General features: G+C 37.6%; 1 protein-coding gene across 1 annotated transcript in view; it reads left to right on the top strand.

Annotated features, from left to right (window-relative positions):
- Positions 1-11,484, top strand: part of LOC122561135 (proliferation marker protein Ki-67-like) — a 41,685-nt gene extending 30,201 nt beyond the window's left edge. The window contains exons 12-16 of the mRNA XM_043712605.1: positions 1,283-1,441; positions 2,857-3,704; positions 4,081-4,222; positions 5,555-8,746; positions 10,913-11,484. Coding sequence (XP_043568540.1) covers positions 1,283-1,441; positions 2,857-3,704; positions 4,081-4,222; positions 5,555-8,746; positions 10,913-11,043 — 4,472 coding nt within the window. The 3' untranslated portion in view covers positions 11,044-11,484. The remainder of the gene's footprint in view (positions 1-1,282; positions 1,442-2,856; positions 3,705-4,080; positions 4,223-5,554; positions 8,747-10,912) is intronic.
- Positions 11,485-13,071: the final 1,587 nt, after the last annotated feature.

Below are 13,071 nucleotides of genomic sequence, written 5' to 3'. Positions count from 1 at the left end.
TCTTTCTGCTCCATGATTAGAAAAGAAGTGGACATTTTTTTCAGATGATCTTTAATTGGTTATGAGCTGAGACGTAGTGAATGTATTTTAATACAGATGACTGGTATACTATATCAGTAAACATGAGATAATGTGACTAAGAATTGTATTGTCCATTTTTACTGCTATGCTGATAAACGTGTAGTCAAGTGGGCATCCTTGAAATACTAGCGCATCAGAGTTGCATTCAACCACAATCTAACCTTGTGTTCTAACACGTCCCTCACTCTGCTATTACCATCAAGCCAGATGATCAACCCTGGTTAAGTGTGAAGTGCAGAAACAATAACCTGGCATGCCTAAAAATAAGGTGTCAACCTGGGGAAGGCAGAACTCAAAACCATATGTTTGCTAAACAGCCCAAGCAGCATGTAATAAAGCTAAATAATTCCAAATGTGTCTGATCAGATCAGCTTTTAAGTCCTCCCACTTCAAGTTGGAGGTGGAAGTATTTACTTTAAAAACTGACAAAAGCTGCATTAATATTCCCAACAGGAAGCCTGTTCAAAAAAAAGAAACTAAAGTGTTTGCAACCATCTTCACTCAGAAGAGGATGATCTATTATTGGTTTTTTAAGATGCAAACATCACAGGTGTCTGTCCTCATCTAGGTCAATTCACTCCAAATGACATCAAGGAATGTCTAAAGACACTGGGTACAGCAAAAGCTGTGTTTTTCACAATATCATCATTGATATATCTGGGCCAGTTCAGTCAATTAGTGGCTACAAAAATAGGTAAAAGACTGGGAAGTTTGCAGTGTGAATCTTGCAAATTGACTTCTCAAAGACTATCCTGTGGAAAATAAGCTGCTAGTGGAATTCTGTCCATTTGCCTAGATGAGTGCATCTTCAAAACAAAGCAGCCCACTTGATGGGCACGTCTGTAATCTTAAAACAACACTGCCTGCACCACCAATGTTCAGTGATGACACTGTAATGAGTCACCAAGGCTCTTTTAACAGTAGTTTCCAAAACCTCTCTTTCACCAAGAAGGAAAAGCATGGGAACATCTCTTTGCAGTTTTCCACTGAGCCACATATTACCCTGACTTGGAACTATATTGCTATTCCTGCATTGGTGGCATTTCTAAATATCCTGAGGCCAGATGAACTTCAGCATTTTGAATTCAAAGCAGCATGATCCAGTTTTTTTTCAGGAACTTCTATCCATCCTTTTTTAAAGTTGCGACACTGTTTGTAAACTATTATGTTCATAACTTTTTTTGATGTTATTTTAATATAGGCATGGCTGAAATGTTTAGTACTCCAACAAATGAAAATGTGAGCACACAGCCAGTACGCTTAACCTCAGATATTGTTGATAATTCTCAAACTGCTCTGGCCAACCCAATAGCACAGAAATCATTCGAAGAGTCCATTATCAAAACACCCGAAGAAACTGGTGAGTGCAATATCACTGGCTATTATGTTAATACTACATTTGCTTCTTCAGTCCCTATATTATCTCTTGTCTTCACATCTTTCTTCTTCCCCCGCCCCCAACCCCTCTTTTCTGCATTTCTTATACCTTCTTGCTTTCATTGTTTTTTCCCAGTTCAAACCTGATCAGTTTCACACAATGCAGTAAAAACAAAGCCAGCTTCCCAGCTTGGAAATCAATATATTAAATATGGAATTTTATTGGGCTATTTTTCTTGTCGGCACTTTAAGTGCTTGAAAGAACAGGTGCCTGTTCTTTAAAACCTAATGAAGAATGCAATAATTCTGGACAAGATAAAGAAAGAAGTAACATCAATTATGACAGAGATTATGACCAGAAGTAATAAAGAAATTTATGGGGGAGCAGCTTATAGAACAGAGCAAGATAAAATCTGAGGTTGTATGGGGAGCCTGAAACTTCACTGGTACAGTGAATAGAGAAGCCGATTGAGGCATTAAGCTGCAAGTATTGTGGGTATGGGCAAGGTTTCTGGATGGCTATATAGGATGATAAAAGAAATGTTGCAGATCACTGCAACCCATCTTCTAGAAGCGTAAAATAGGAAACGTATCATGAGTCAGAACAACTTTATAAAGATTCCATCAAAAATAACCACTTGTGGCAGGTACTTAGATAAATATTTACAATAAACTACAATTTATGTAAGCTTTTAAGCTTAGACAACCGCCTACCTACATGGGGTGAAGTATTTTTTTAGGGTTTTAAAATTGTGCTCCCATATAACTTATTCCCCATTTTAGTTATCTACTTCTAATGTAATAACCAAAACTTACAAACAAGGCCTGTATCTGTATAGTGCCACTTTAATGTAGTAAACGTTCTAATAGAGGGGCTATTCACAGGAAAGTTACCAAATAGAACCAAACCAGAGAGAGTTTGAAGGATTTAGTAAGAAAGCCCAACCTGAGGCCTAAGTGTCTGATAGCCCAGCTGCCACGGGTGGACTAATGAAAGTTGGAGATTTACATGGAGCCAGATGTATGGAAAAGCAAAAAATTTCAAGTTTTGTAAGGCTGCATGAAGTTGCAGAGTTAGAATGAAGCATTGCTTAGATGTGATTGGAAACTGAATTTTTAAGGCTGCTGAGCCTGGAATCAGTATAAACAATGAACACAGACATGGGGGATGAGCAGGAATTGGTGTAAGTTTATTTATTAGAAGAAGTTTAAATAAGACTTTGTTGATGTAGTATACTATATAGTGTGTTATAGATAGGAAAGATAATTGAAGTAACATAAATACAATGTCAACAAGTTTCAATGACTAATTACATCAAAAATTATGTTACAAAGTCTTTTGCCAATATTTGAAAATGCATAACACTTTAAAGATGTTTGTGTTGCTTTTTCTTTTAGGTGTAATGGCTGTCTCACCATTAAGTACCCCTGGTCAAAGTAGTGGAAAATACAGCAATTCAGTTTCGCGTTTACTGAGATGCAGAGTTGATTTCTCTTCTGGTATAAATGATCTTTACAAAAACACCACAAAAGTAAAAGGCAAGCCTGTGGAAGATATGGTTGGTGTAAAAAGAATCATGAAAACTCCCAAAGTCAAAGGCAAGCCTGTGCAAGATATGGCTGGTATTAAAAGGATCATGAGGTCTCCCAGAGTCAAAGGCCAGCCGGTGGAAGATATGGTTGGTATTAAAAGGATCATGAGGTCTCCCAGAGTCAAAAGCCAGCCAGTGGAAGATATGGTTGGTATTAAAAGGATCATGAGGACTCCTAGAATCAAAAGCCAGCCAGTGGAAGATATGGTTGGTATTAAAAGAATCATGAAGACTCCCAGAGTCAAAGGCAAGCCAGTGGAAAATTTTGCTGGGCTGCCTAAGCTCATGACTGAAACTAAACAAAAAGCAGAATCTCCTGGAGTAAACTATGTTGGAATAAAGAACTTATTTCATACTGTGAAGGAGATGGAAAGCTGTGACAAGACGAGTTTGGATGAAATGTTTTCAGCTGCTATAAAAACTGAAGAGAGTCCAGATTCCAAGCTGCAACCAAGTTTACAGAGAAGTGCAAACAAAGAGACAACGAATAAACTACCTATATCACCTGAGAATATGAATAGTGTTAGACAGATAATAGAAACAACAGAAAATAAATTGAGCCAGGTTGTAGAACATCACGATGACTTACAATCAACAACAAAAAAATCTTCCAGACAAACCTGTGATAATTCAAGTCTGACATCAGATGTTAAGGCAAGTAAGATATAAATTGATTTGTTTCTATTTCCTTAGAAGCTTGAGGATATGTTGGCTTTTTATCTTCGCATGTTCTGTTTCCTTTCCCAGTTCAGTTTCTGTTCTGGTCATAGTCTGCCCCAAAAGCAGTACACATTAAATGAAAAATATACCTTCTCTTGATAGAGTTAAATTCCTTTCCAGTCCTGCACTAGATTCATACGTGGTCTAAAGTATGACCAAAATGCTTTGGTATATCTTATTACTCCACTACGCTGGTGTGTTTTAAAGTACCTGACTCTACATTTAAGTTAAAACTGAGTGATGGGATTAAGGTAAGTGAAAGAATATTTTAAAGCTGTGTATTCTTACGTACAACTTACTTTAATTTCAGGTGTCTAGAAAGGGACAAATTCAGACTGAACGTGTGACCTCTCCATCTTCCCAAGAACTGCAAATGCTACAACCTGAGCAGTTTGAAACTTCTCACATGTTTGAAACTAAAAGTGTTGATTATTTGGAGAGCCAAACAGCTGGTATGTTTCACAAATTATCTGGCCTAAGTTTTCCATTTCCCTAAACATGTCACACAGTTGGATTATTTTAATTAACTTATTGGGAGAATGAAATTTAATTTTATGCTTAATTAATATTCCTAAATCTGATGGATAAAGAATCCTTATTAACGATGAAAACCTTTCTACTGGTAGAAGTGATACCTTGCAACTAAAATGTTAGTTAACCAAAGTTCTAAAGGTAAGAGTTCTGACTTGAATTCTTTAATTGTTCCCCTCTCCTCTTCATGTATTATTATAGTTAAACCGGAGGCATGACCTATGGGATCTATTTCAAAACCATGAGCAGTTTTCTGATCACCTGATTTCAGTGGATTCTGTACTGCATGCTGAAGATCTGGTTCCAGTGGATTTGGATTCTATGTCAAAGTTGTTTCTCTATTCCCTACCCTAGCGTCTACTGCTGAAATATTATGTAGCCCTCTTCACTGGGGGCAGGCAGACAGGATTGAGGACATAAAATTCGATAGGATAGCAGGGGTTCCATTCCTATCACTATTCACCTCCACTGATATTCTGCTGAGAGCAGTGAAAATATCAGGTGGACTGCCTGTGTTGGGGTTGAGGTACTTAAGTAAAGTCCTTTTTCTGCTGCAGTAGTATTTTGCCAGCAGTGGTGAGTACCCATGCCATGTAATTTGGCTATCAAGGGAAGGAAGTGTTCGGTCCTGCTCGAGCACCTTGAGTCTGACCAGACAGCATCCTAACAAAAAGTATGACCCTCAGCTGTGATTCTTCAAACCCCTTCCCACTGACCTCTTGATTGCTGCCTCCTGCTTTGAAGGCAAGGCAACCTGACTAGCCCGTCCCACATATTCTATCTGACTTCCATCACTGGCTTGGTCTGGACATGCTTTTTGTGGTGCTACTGGTACTGAGAACTAACAGTTCTCTGATTTGGAGGCAGCATTTCTTACTTTTGAGCAAGGGGTGTGTGCAATACTATGGATCCATTATCTCAGGCAACTAATTATTAGGGCCATACTTCTATATGAATTTCCAGGCATAGAGTGGAAGTGGGCATTACAATGATTTAGATGTTAGCCATTTTTTTTTTTTTGAGACCTGAATTTGTTTCCAACCCAAAATTTGCACTGGCTGAAGGTTCTGTTATAATTGCCAGCATCAGTGTAGTGAGTGTGGTTTGAAGGAAAAAGAACAGTTCAAAAGGAAATAGATTTAGTTTTGACGTTATCGCTTCATGTGTTTGTTCTGGCAAAAAACAAAATATTAAATTGGATAGGATTAATTCATAGTATCTGTACTGACACTGAAAATTATTTTCTTTTTTAGAATCTAAAGATGGACAAGCTGTATTGAATAAATTAATTTTACCAGCAAGGAGATCGTTAAAAGGAAGGAAGGAAGGAAACGAAATTGGTACAAAAGAATGTCTAATGACAATGAATGCCACACCAAATAAGAGCAGATATTTAGTTGAATGCATAGAGGAAGTAAGCAAAATGGTTTCAACCAGGAAATCTTTAGCAAAGAAGGAATCTAATGATGTTGATGTGCAGATGTCAGTTGCATTGAACAAGACCACACCAGATGAGAAAGAATCTCCCCATGAGCCAATTGAAGAAGTAACTGTGTTGAAGCCACAGACGCGGAGATTGTTGAAAGAAAAGGATGAAATACAACCGATTGAGTCAGAAGATTTGTCTGCCTCAACAAAAAGGAAGAAAGTTCACAGTCTGATAACTGATGAGAAAATATCGCTTAGATCAAATAAAGCCATGCCAGGGGAAAAAGAGTCTCCCCAAGAGCAAATGGAGGAAATAAATGTGTTGAAATCGCAGGCAAGGAGATTATTGAAAGAGAAGAATGAAATTCCACAGGTTGAATCAAAGCAACCGTCTGCCTCAACAAAAGGAAAGCAAATCTGCAACAATCAAGATGTTGATGTGAAAATGTCACTTAGATCAAATAAAACTACTCCAGGCAAAGGAGATGCGCTCCATGATCAAATTGAGGAAGTAACTGTGTTGAATGGGAAGAATGAAATTCAAAATATTCTCAATGTTCAATCGAAAGAATTGCCGAGCAACAATGCCACTCCAATTAGAAATGATTCTCCATGTAAAGCTGAGGAGTTGAACAAGCTATTTTCACCGTTAATTAAATCATTGAGAGGGAAGAAGATAGTTCAAAATGTCAACAGCACTGAAGATGAGACAGAAGCCCAAAATATTCAAGACAATGAAGTAACAGACCCTTCTACTTCAGCAAAGACCTACAGGCGAGATAAAAGACAAATTCCAGTGCTACAAGTTGAAGAGATGGTGCACAAAAATTCAAGGAAGAGACTTCAAAGAAGAAAGGTGGAAACTGAAATTATCGAAGTTACTGAACTGAAAAATTTGCCTATAGCAAAGACCTCAAAAGATGAGAAGGAAACTCAATGCATACAAAATGAAAAATTAGACAATTCACCTTTGAACCTAGCAATGCAGGAAACTAGTAACGTCCAAAATGTCGAATTAGTGATGACGAAAAATGAATGTGCATCATCAAAAACCTCCGTAAACGACAAGGAGGTTAAAGACCTTCCAGTTGAAGATCCAAAAGTGCTTATTACAAAAGGAAGATCAAAGAGAAGGAAGAATGTTGAAGAACCTGAGGGACAAAAGCAACTTGGTAGAACAGATGGGTACACGAGGAGAGGAACACGCTGTACACGTGCTGAAATCTTAAAGGACTCAAATGTCTTACAGGATAATTTAAGAAATGAGGAAGTGGTAGATAAAGAAAATGGAGTTAACTCTGAAAATCTAAAATTACTTGAAAAAGACTTGGCTTGTTCCAAATCCAGATCCACACGTGGAAAGAGAGGACCGCAGGATTTTCTTTTGGAAGAAGTTGGACAGGAATCTGCTCTGGCAAAGAAATTGCGAAAAGAAGAACTTGATGAAGCACTATTAAAGAAAAGTGTACACTGGGATTCTAACATTGCATCTGCCAAATTAGATGGTACAGTAGAGATGTTGCAAGATATATTTAAGAGAACAGAGCTTCCTGTACTTGAAAGAAAGTCACGAAGAGGAAAATCTGCAAAAGAAGTAAATCCACAAACTTCGTTGGAGTCAATAGAAATACCAGGTAAAGCAGTACCTGAGCGTGCAAGCAACAAAATAATTGCTGATTCATGTGTAATTCCTGAATCACCTGAACAGAAAGGAAGGCCAAAAAGGGGAAAAGCTAATGTCTTGTGTGAATCAAAGGCATTCACTAAAGATAAATATGAAAATGCTAAGGAAGGAATGTCTGCAACAAAAAAGACCCGTCAACATAGTGAATCAGTCTTAAAGCCATCACCTACATCAATAAGAAGACCACTAAGAGGAAACGCTAGACTGAAATTAACTCAAATTGAGGAAGAAAATGTAAAAGAATTGCCATCTAGAAAATCAAAAAGAAACATAGCAGCGCAGAAATTAATCACAACTAATGATGAAGAGCAACATGTTCCAGTCAGTGGGACCTCAGGGCAAGAAGAACGTAAAATGGCTATGGATTCATCTAAGGCAAAGGTGAGAGATGTGCAAGCTGCTAAGCAAACTGCAAATAAATGTGAAAGTATTAATGAAGCAGCAAAAGCCTTTGAAGTGATGAGTGATGCTAAGAAAACTGATACAGTATTGTCAGGTGAATGTGAAATCAAAGAAAACACTCGACCCAAGAGAGGTGTTAGAAAGGGAAGATCTGCAAAAGAGATTGAAACAAAAATTGAAGTGGAAAATGCACTTTTTGAAGCTGCAGAACAACTGAATTTGTCAAAGACAACTTCAAAAGAAGCAACTCAAACTGAGGAAGGTATTCAGAAAAAAAAATCTTTTGACAAAAAGCTGCCTAAGCCAGTTACTAATGTAAACAACAAAACAAAAAATGTTAAGAAAGATGCTGTATCTGTTGAGCAAGCATTTTCAGATGAAGGGCCACAAATTGAAGAAGCAGTTGACCCTGTTCTCAGAAAGGGTGGCCGTGGAAGGGTTAAAAGAAGCACTTCAGCTGTTATCAGTCAGGAGATGAGCGTAAATGCAACTGGAAAGAAACAAATCACAGTAAATTCAGCTACTGAATCTGAAAAGACCAAGACAGCCAGAAGAGGACGAAACAATGACAAGGAAACTGCTAATATGATTGTTCAAGTAGACAAAAATGAATTAATAGATAAAAGGAGGAGACCTAACATTGAAATGCGAACAAATGGTGCTGAGGAGATGCATTCCAGGAAAGATGAGCTGAAAGATAATGGCAAAGCACAAGATCCCAGCTTCCAGTTAGTGGAATCTGCAAAACCAGCTCGGAGAGTTACGAGGGCAAACAAATCTTGTGAGCCTGCAGCAATAGAACCAATTTCAGATCAGTCAGTTGTTAGTGCTTCACTTCAGCCAGCACCTTTATGTTCATCAAAAAGAACCCTCAGAGGAAAGCGTGCTATTACAGAAACGACCGATTTATCTCCCAAAAAATCAAAAATTGGTAAGAACTACTTTTCATCTCTCTAAAACAAGTCATTAAGGAATTCAAAACAAACTTATAATACATGTTTAAACAATTTAAAGCAACACAAATTGCTTTTAATTCATTAAAATTGGTTATATATTTGGGGAAGCAATGGCCTAGTAGTATTATCACTAGATGTTTATCTAGAGACCCAGATAGTGTTCAGTGGACGCTGGTTTGAATCCTCCCATGACAAATGGTGGAATTTGAATTTAATTTTTTTTAAAGTCTGAAATTAAGAGTCTCATGATAACCATGAATCCATTGTTGATCGCCAGAAAAAAACTGTCTGGTTCACTGGCATCCCTTAGTGAAATAAAATGCCATCCTCTCCCAGTCTGGCCTACGTATGACTCCACACCCCTGGAGCAATGTGGATGATTCTTAACTGCTCTCTGGGCATTTAAGAATGAATATTAAATGCTACAGAGCTAGCGGTAGTTTAGGTTTACTTAAGTTTAATATTGGTGATGCTTGTAATATAAATGGTTATAAGTTTTTAAATTCCAAGTTGAATTCTATTTTTATCTACACTAAATCGCAATTCCTTTTATTTCAAACATTTGACTTTTTTGGGCCACATTACAGATACATCTGTCTGTAAATAGATTGGAATATCTGGCATCTTCCATTGTACAAGAACTAGGTGGAGGAGGAAGGTTATAACAGCCTTTAATATTCATTAGATAAAGGTTGAACTTTTACATCAAGTCTGCATTACTCTCTATATATGTACTCCTTCAATGTATTGAATGACTTAGCATCATAACCCTCCAATGTAAATAATTCCAAAACTTAATTGAGTGAAAAAAGAAAATGTTCTCATTTTGGTTCGAAATGGCCAACTCATACACCTGAGACTGATTCCTAGTCCTAGGCATACACTACCTACAGACGGTGCCTTTTAGCATCTACCTTGTCAACCCCCTTATTAACTAGGGGGAAATTGCTTCATTGAAATAGTGTCTCATTCTTCTAAAGTCCAGAGTATAGGCCCATCTAATATGACATCGGATAGTCCTCTTATCCTAGTCTATAACAGCTCATTTTAAGGGAAGTAGCTGAGTTTTTGACTTTAGTTCTTCTTTGTCCAATTGAATGCTAAATTTTACTATTTTTGGTCACTATTTCGTAGAGATAATTTTTCTCTGACATAATTTATAAAACCAGACCATACTGTTGATCTTCCAAGTTGATTGCTATATTTGCATGTTAACATCTGTGTTTTGTGAACAGGGATACATGAAAACTCTAAATTCCAATACGGTATTACTTTTACACTCATTTCCAAAATCTCCATTCAACTTGCCTAACAAGATAATTTTATACTTGCCTAAATTATATTCCATCTGTCACTTGCTTGATTAGTCACTTACCCACTCAATCCTTTCTAGTTATGGAACTCAGATGGCCAGAGTGATGCCAGTTGGCCCTTACACCTCGGGCCTACTTCATTGTTTTGCCCCAGGCTTGATGAACGTTGTTACTTGAATCTCTTTGTAAATGAGAGATGCTTATGGTCTGATGCAGACAATGGTACAATAATGCTTGCCCCTCTAAGTTAGGCATAATTGTACCATTTTCTGTAGGGTTTTGATTCAAGGGCGTGCATATGTGTTGAGGATTATGAATTACAGTAGTCTTCCCCCCCCCCATATCCACTGGAGGTATGTTTCAAGACCCACCGCACAAGCCCGAAACTGCCAATAGGAGCGAACCCATTCATTTAAATGAGAAAGTTTCCTCCCTGGCAGCCCTCGGTCCCTGGTTCTGAATGTTCCATTTAATATGTTCTGCCCGCAGTAAACCACGGATAACTGAACCTGCAGAAACAGATTCCGTGGATACGGTGGTCACCCGATACTTTTATATTTTTGTCATTGTTAACTGACGATCAATCTTTTAACCTAATTTATCCACTTCTTCCAACTTGTGCCTGAATACTTGACAGCATTTGAATGCAAGTCTCTAGTTTTGGTCTCTAGTTTGATAGGAACATGATTATGCAATTCATCATGTCATCACTCTTCTCCAGAGGAACCTTTTTTGAGATTACTAACCATCCCTGTCTAATTTGTGTGCATTGTTGATACTTAAAGGTTTTTCTTTTTAAATTATTTTATTTTTTCTATTACTTTACAGAAACAGTGACTGGAAATGTAAGAAACCAAGGCAGAAAAATAGGCAAAGGAGATGGTTCCCCAAAAATCAAACTTGCTGCCATGCCACAACCAGCTAAGCCAATGGGGCGTTCTACTAGATCTCGAAAATAGAAAACCCCTGCATCCCGTCATATTCTTGTCACGTATTTGCATGTATATTTCAGAAATTGCTTTACAATTGGTTTTTGATTTTCCTGCTATTTTATTTACTTTTGGCAAGGTTGAGCTTTTATCTTTACTGTATAATTTGTTCAGCAAGTTGCTTCTAGTGCTTGATGGGAAAAGAAAATATATTAATGCTATACTGAAATTTTAGTAGAAGAGCCAATATTTTTATGATTTTATAAGTCTGTAGTTTGTGGGAGTAAATATAAAGCAATTAGTTGCAGGGAAGTACTCATTGTGATATGGAAGATTTTATTTTTTCTGTATCTACATCAACGATTTGGATTGTATATTGGCATAAATTGTATTTTATACTCAAAATTCTTGCAAGCAGTCTAATTTTACAATAAATTTTGTATCTCTGGCATATCTTGTCATCTTATACTACATCTATATGTTGCTCTTTAATGAAAAGACTTACCAATGGATTTGAATTGTGATTTATAAAAATGTTAAGCTTACATTTTTACAGGCCAAGGGCTCCAGCTTTGCCAAAATGGCATGGAGTCCTGGTTCTTGAAGTTCTGGACCCAGCATCCATTATTTTTGTAATTGCAGAAGAATGGGAACAGAGGTGGATTGTATTTTGCACATCTTCAGTTCATGCAGGCAACTGCACATCAAAGCGCATCTGTTTTCAATTGGGTCCAGTTTCGTTATAATGGTTTGGGAGTCCTTTCTGAAAGTCTAAGGTTAATGGAGCGTTTTGGAAAGAGGGATTAAGTATATAATTGGATTGTTAGAATTAGACGTGAATATGTATAGTGGGGCAGCACGGTGGCTCAGTAGTTAGCACTGCTGCCTCACAGCACCAGGGTGCCGGGTTCGATTCCATCTTGGGCGACTGTCTGTGTGGAGTTTGCACATTCTCCCTGTGTCTGCGTGGGTTTCCTCCAAATGGTCCAGTTTCCTCCCACAGTCCAAAGATGTGCAGTTCAGGGGAATTGGCATGCTAAATTGCCCAAAGTGTTAGAGGCATTAGTCAGAGGGAAATGGGTCTGGGTGGGTTACTCTTCGGAACATCAATGTGGACTGGTTGGGCTGAAGGGTTTGTTTCCACACTGTAGGGAATCTAATCTAAGAAGATGCTATACATTGGATTGGAATGATGATGGAACTGATGAAGTATTTGAAGCCATGACAATGCCATTTCATTGGAAGCTCACCTTTAAATTTGGGGTAGGAGTGGATCTCTTCAATTTTTCATTAAAATATGTTTACTGTTATAATCTTTGTCATAGCCTGAGGGTTCTCATTGCATTTATTTTGCATGTCTTAATTTTTATACTCTATTATTGTCTCAGTGGGATCCCTGTCAGTTCAGTGTTTCACAGTTCAGTTACTTAAAGTAATAAGTGGAGATGCTTGTTTTTATGATTTAAGTGTTGAAGATAATTAACTCATTGATTTAAAAATTTATGACATTTGTTAAATGAGTGCATCTTTTGACACTATTTTATCTCTGGGAGTCCTGTCTCTCCATTGTGGGCACTGGCTAAGTTGGTATGGATGGTGTGAACACGAGGGAGCATGTGTTGATAAGTTGATTATAGTTATATGGGCTTGGGCATGGTAAGACATATAGTTGGCATCGGGCATATGAAGCAGGGCACTTTTCTTCCCAAGCACACTTGATTTTCTGGGAATATGTTTTGATTTGGGGGGGTGGGGGGGGGGATACTTTTTCAATCTAGCGTACACACTAGGCTGTTGTGGTCTTGATTTGATTGTTTGCTTTCATTTCAAGATTCTTAAGGGAGCTATTGGATGATACTAGCTAAAATTACCTGGGAAAACTTTTTTTCCTGATTTCTGAACTGTAAAACTTAGAATTTTTTTTCTAGTATTTTTAAGTTTTCTTTTGCTCTATATCTTTGCTTTTTGAAAATAGCATTGAGTCCAGTTCTGTGATTGGTTCTTTTGATGCTCAATAGGGCTGATCCATTCCTGAGGAACACACTATTGAAGATGCCA

Source organism: Chiloscyllium plagiosum, chromosome 22 (genome assembly GCF_004010195.1).
Source record: "Chiloscyllium plagiosum isolate BGI_BamShark_2017 chromosome 22, ASM401019v2, whole genome shotgun sequence".
NCBI lineage: Eukaryota > Metazoa > Chordata > Chondrichthyes > Orectolobiformes > Hemiscylliidae > Chiloscyllium > Chiloscyllium plagiosum.
This window is presented reverse-complemented; position numbering and strand designations above follow the sequence as displayed.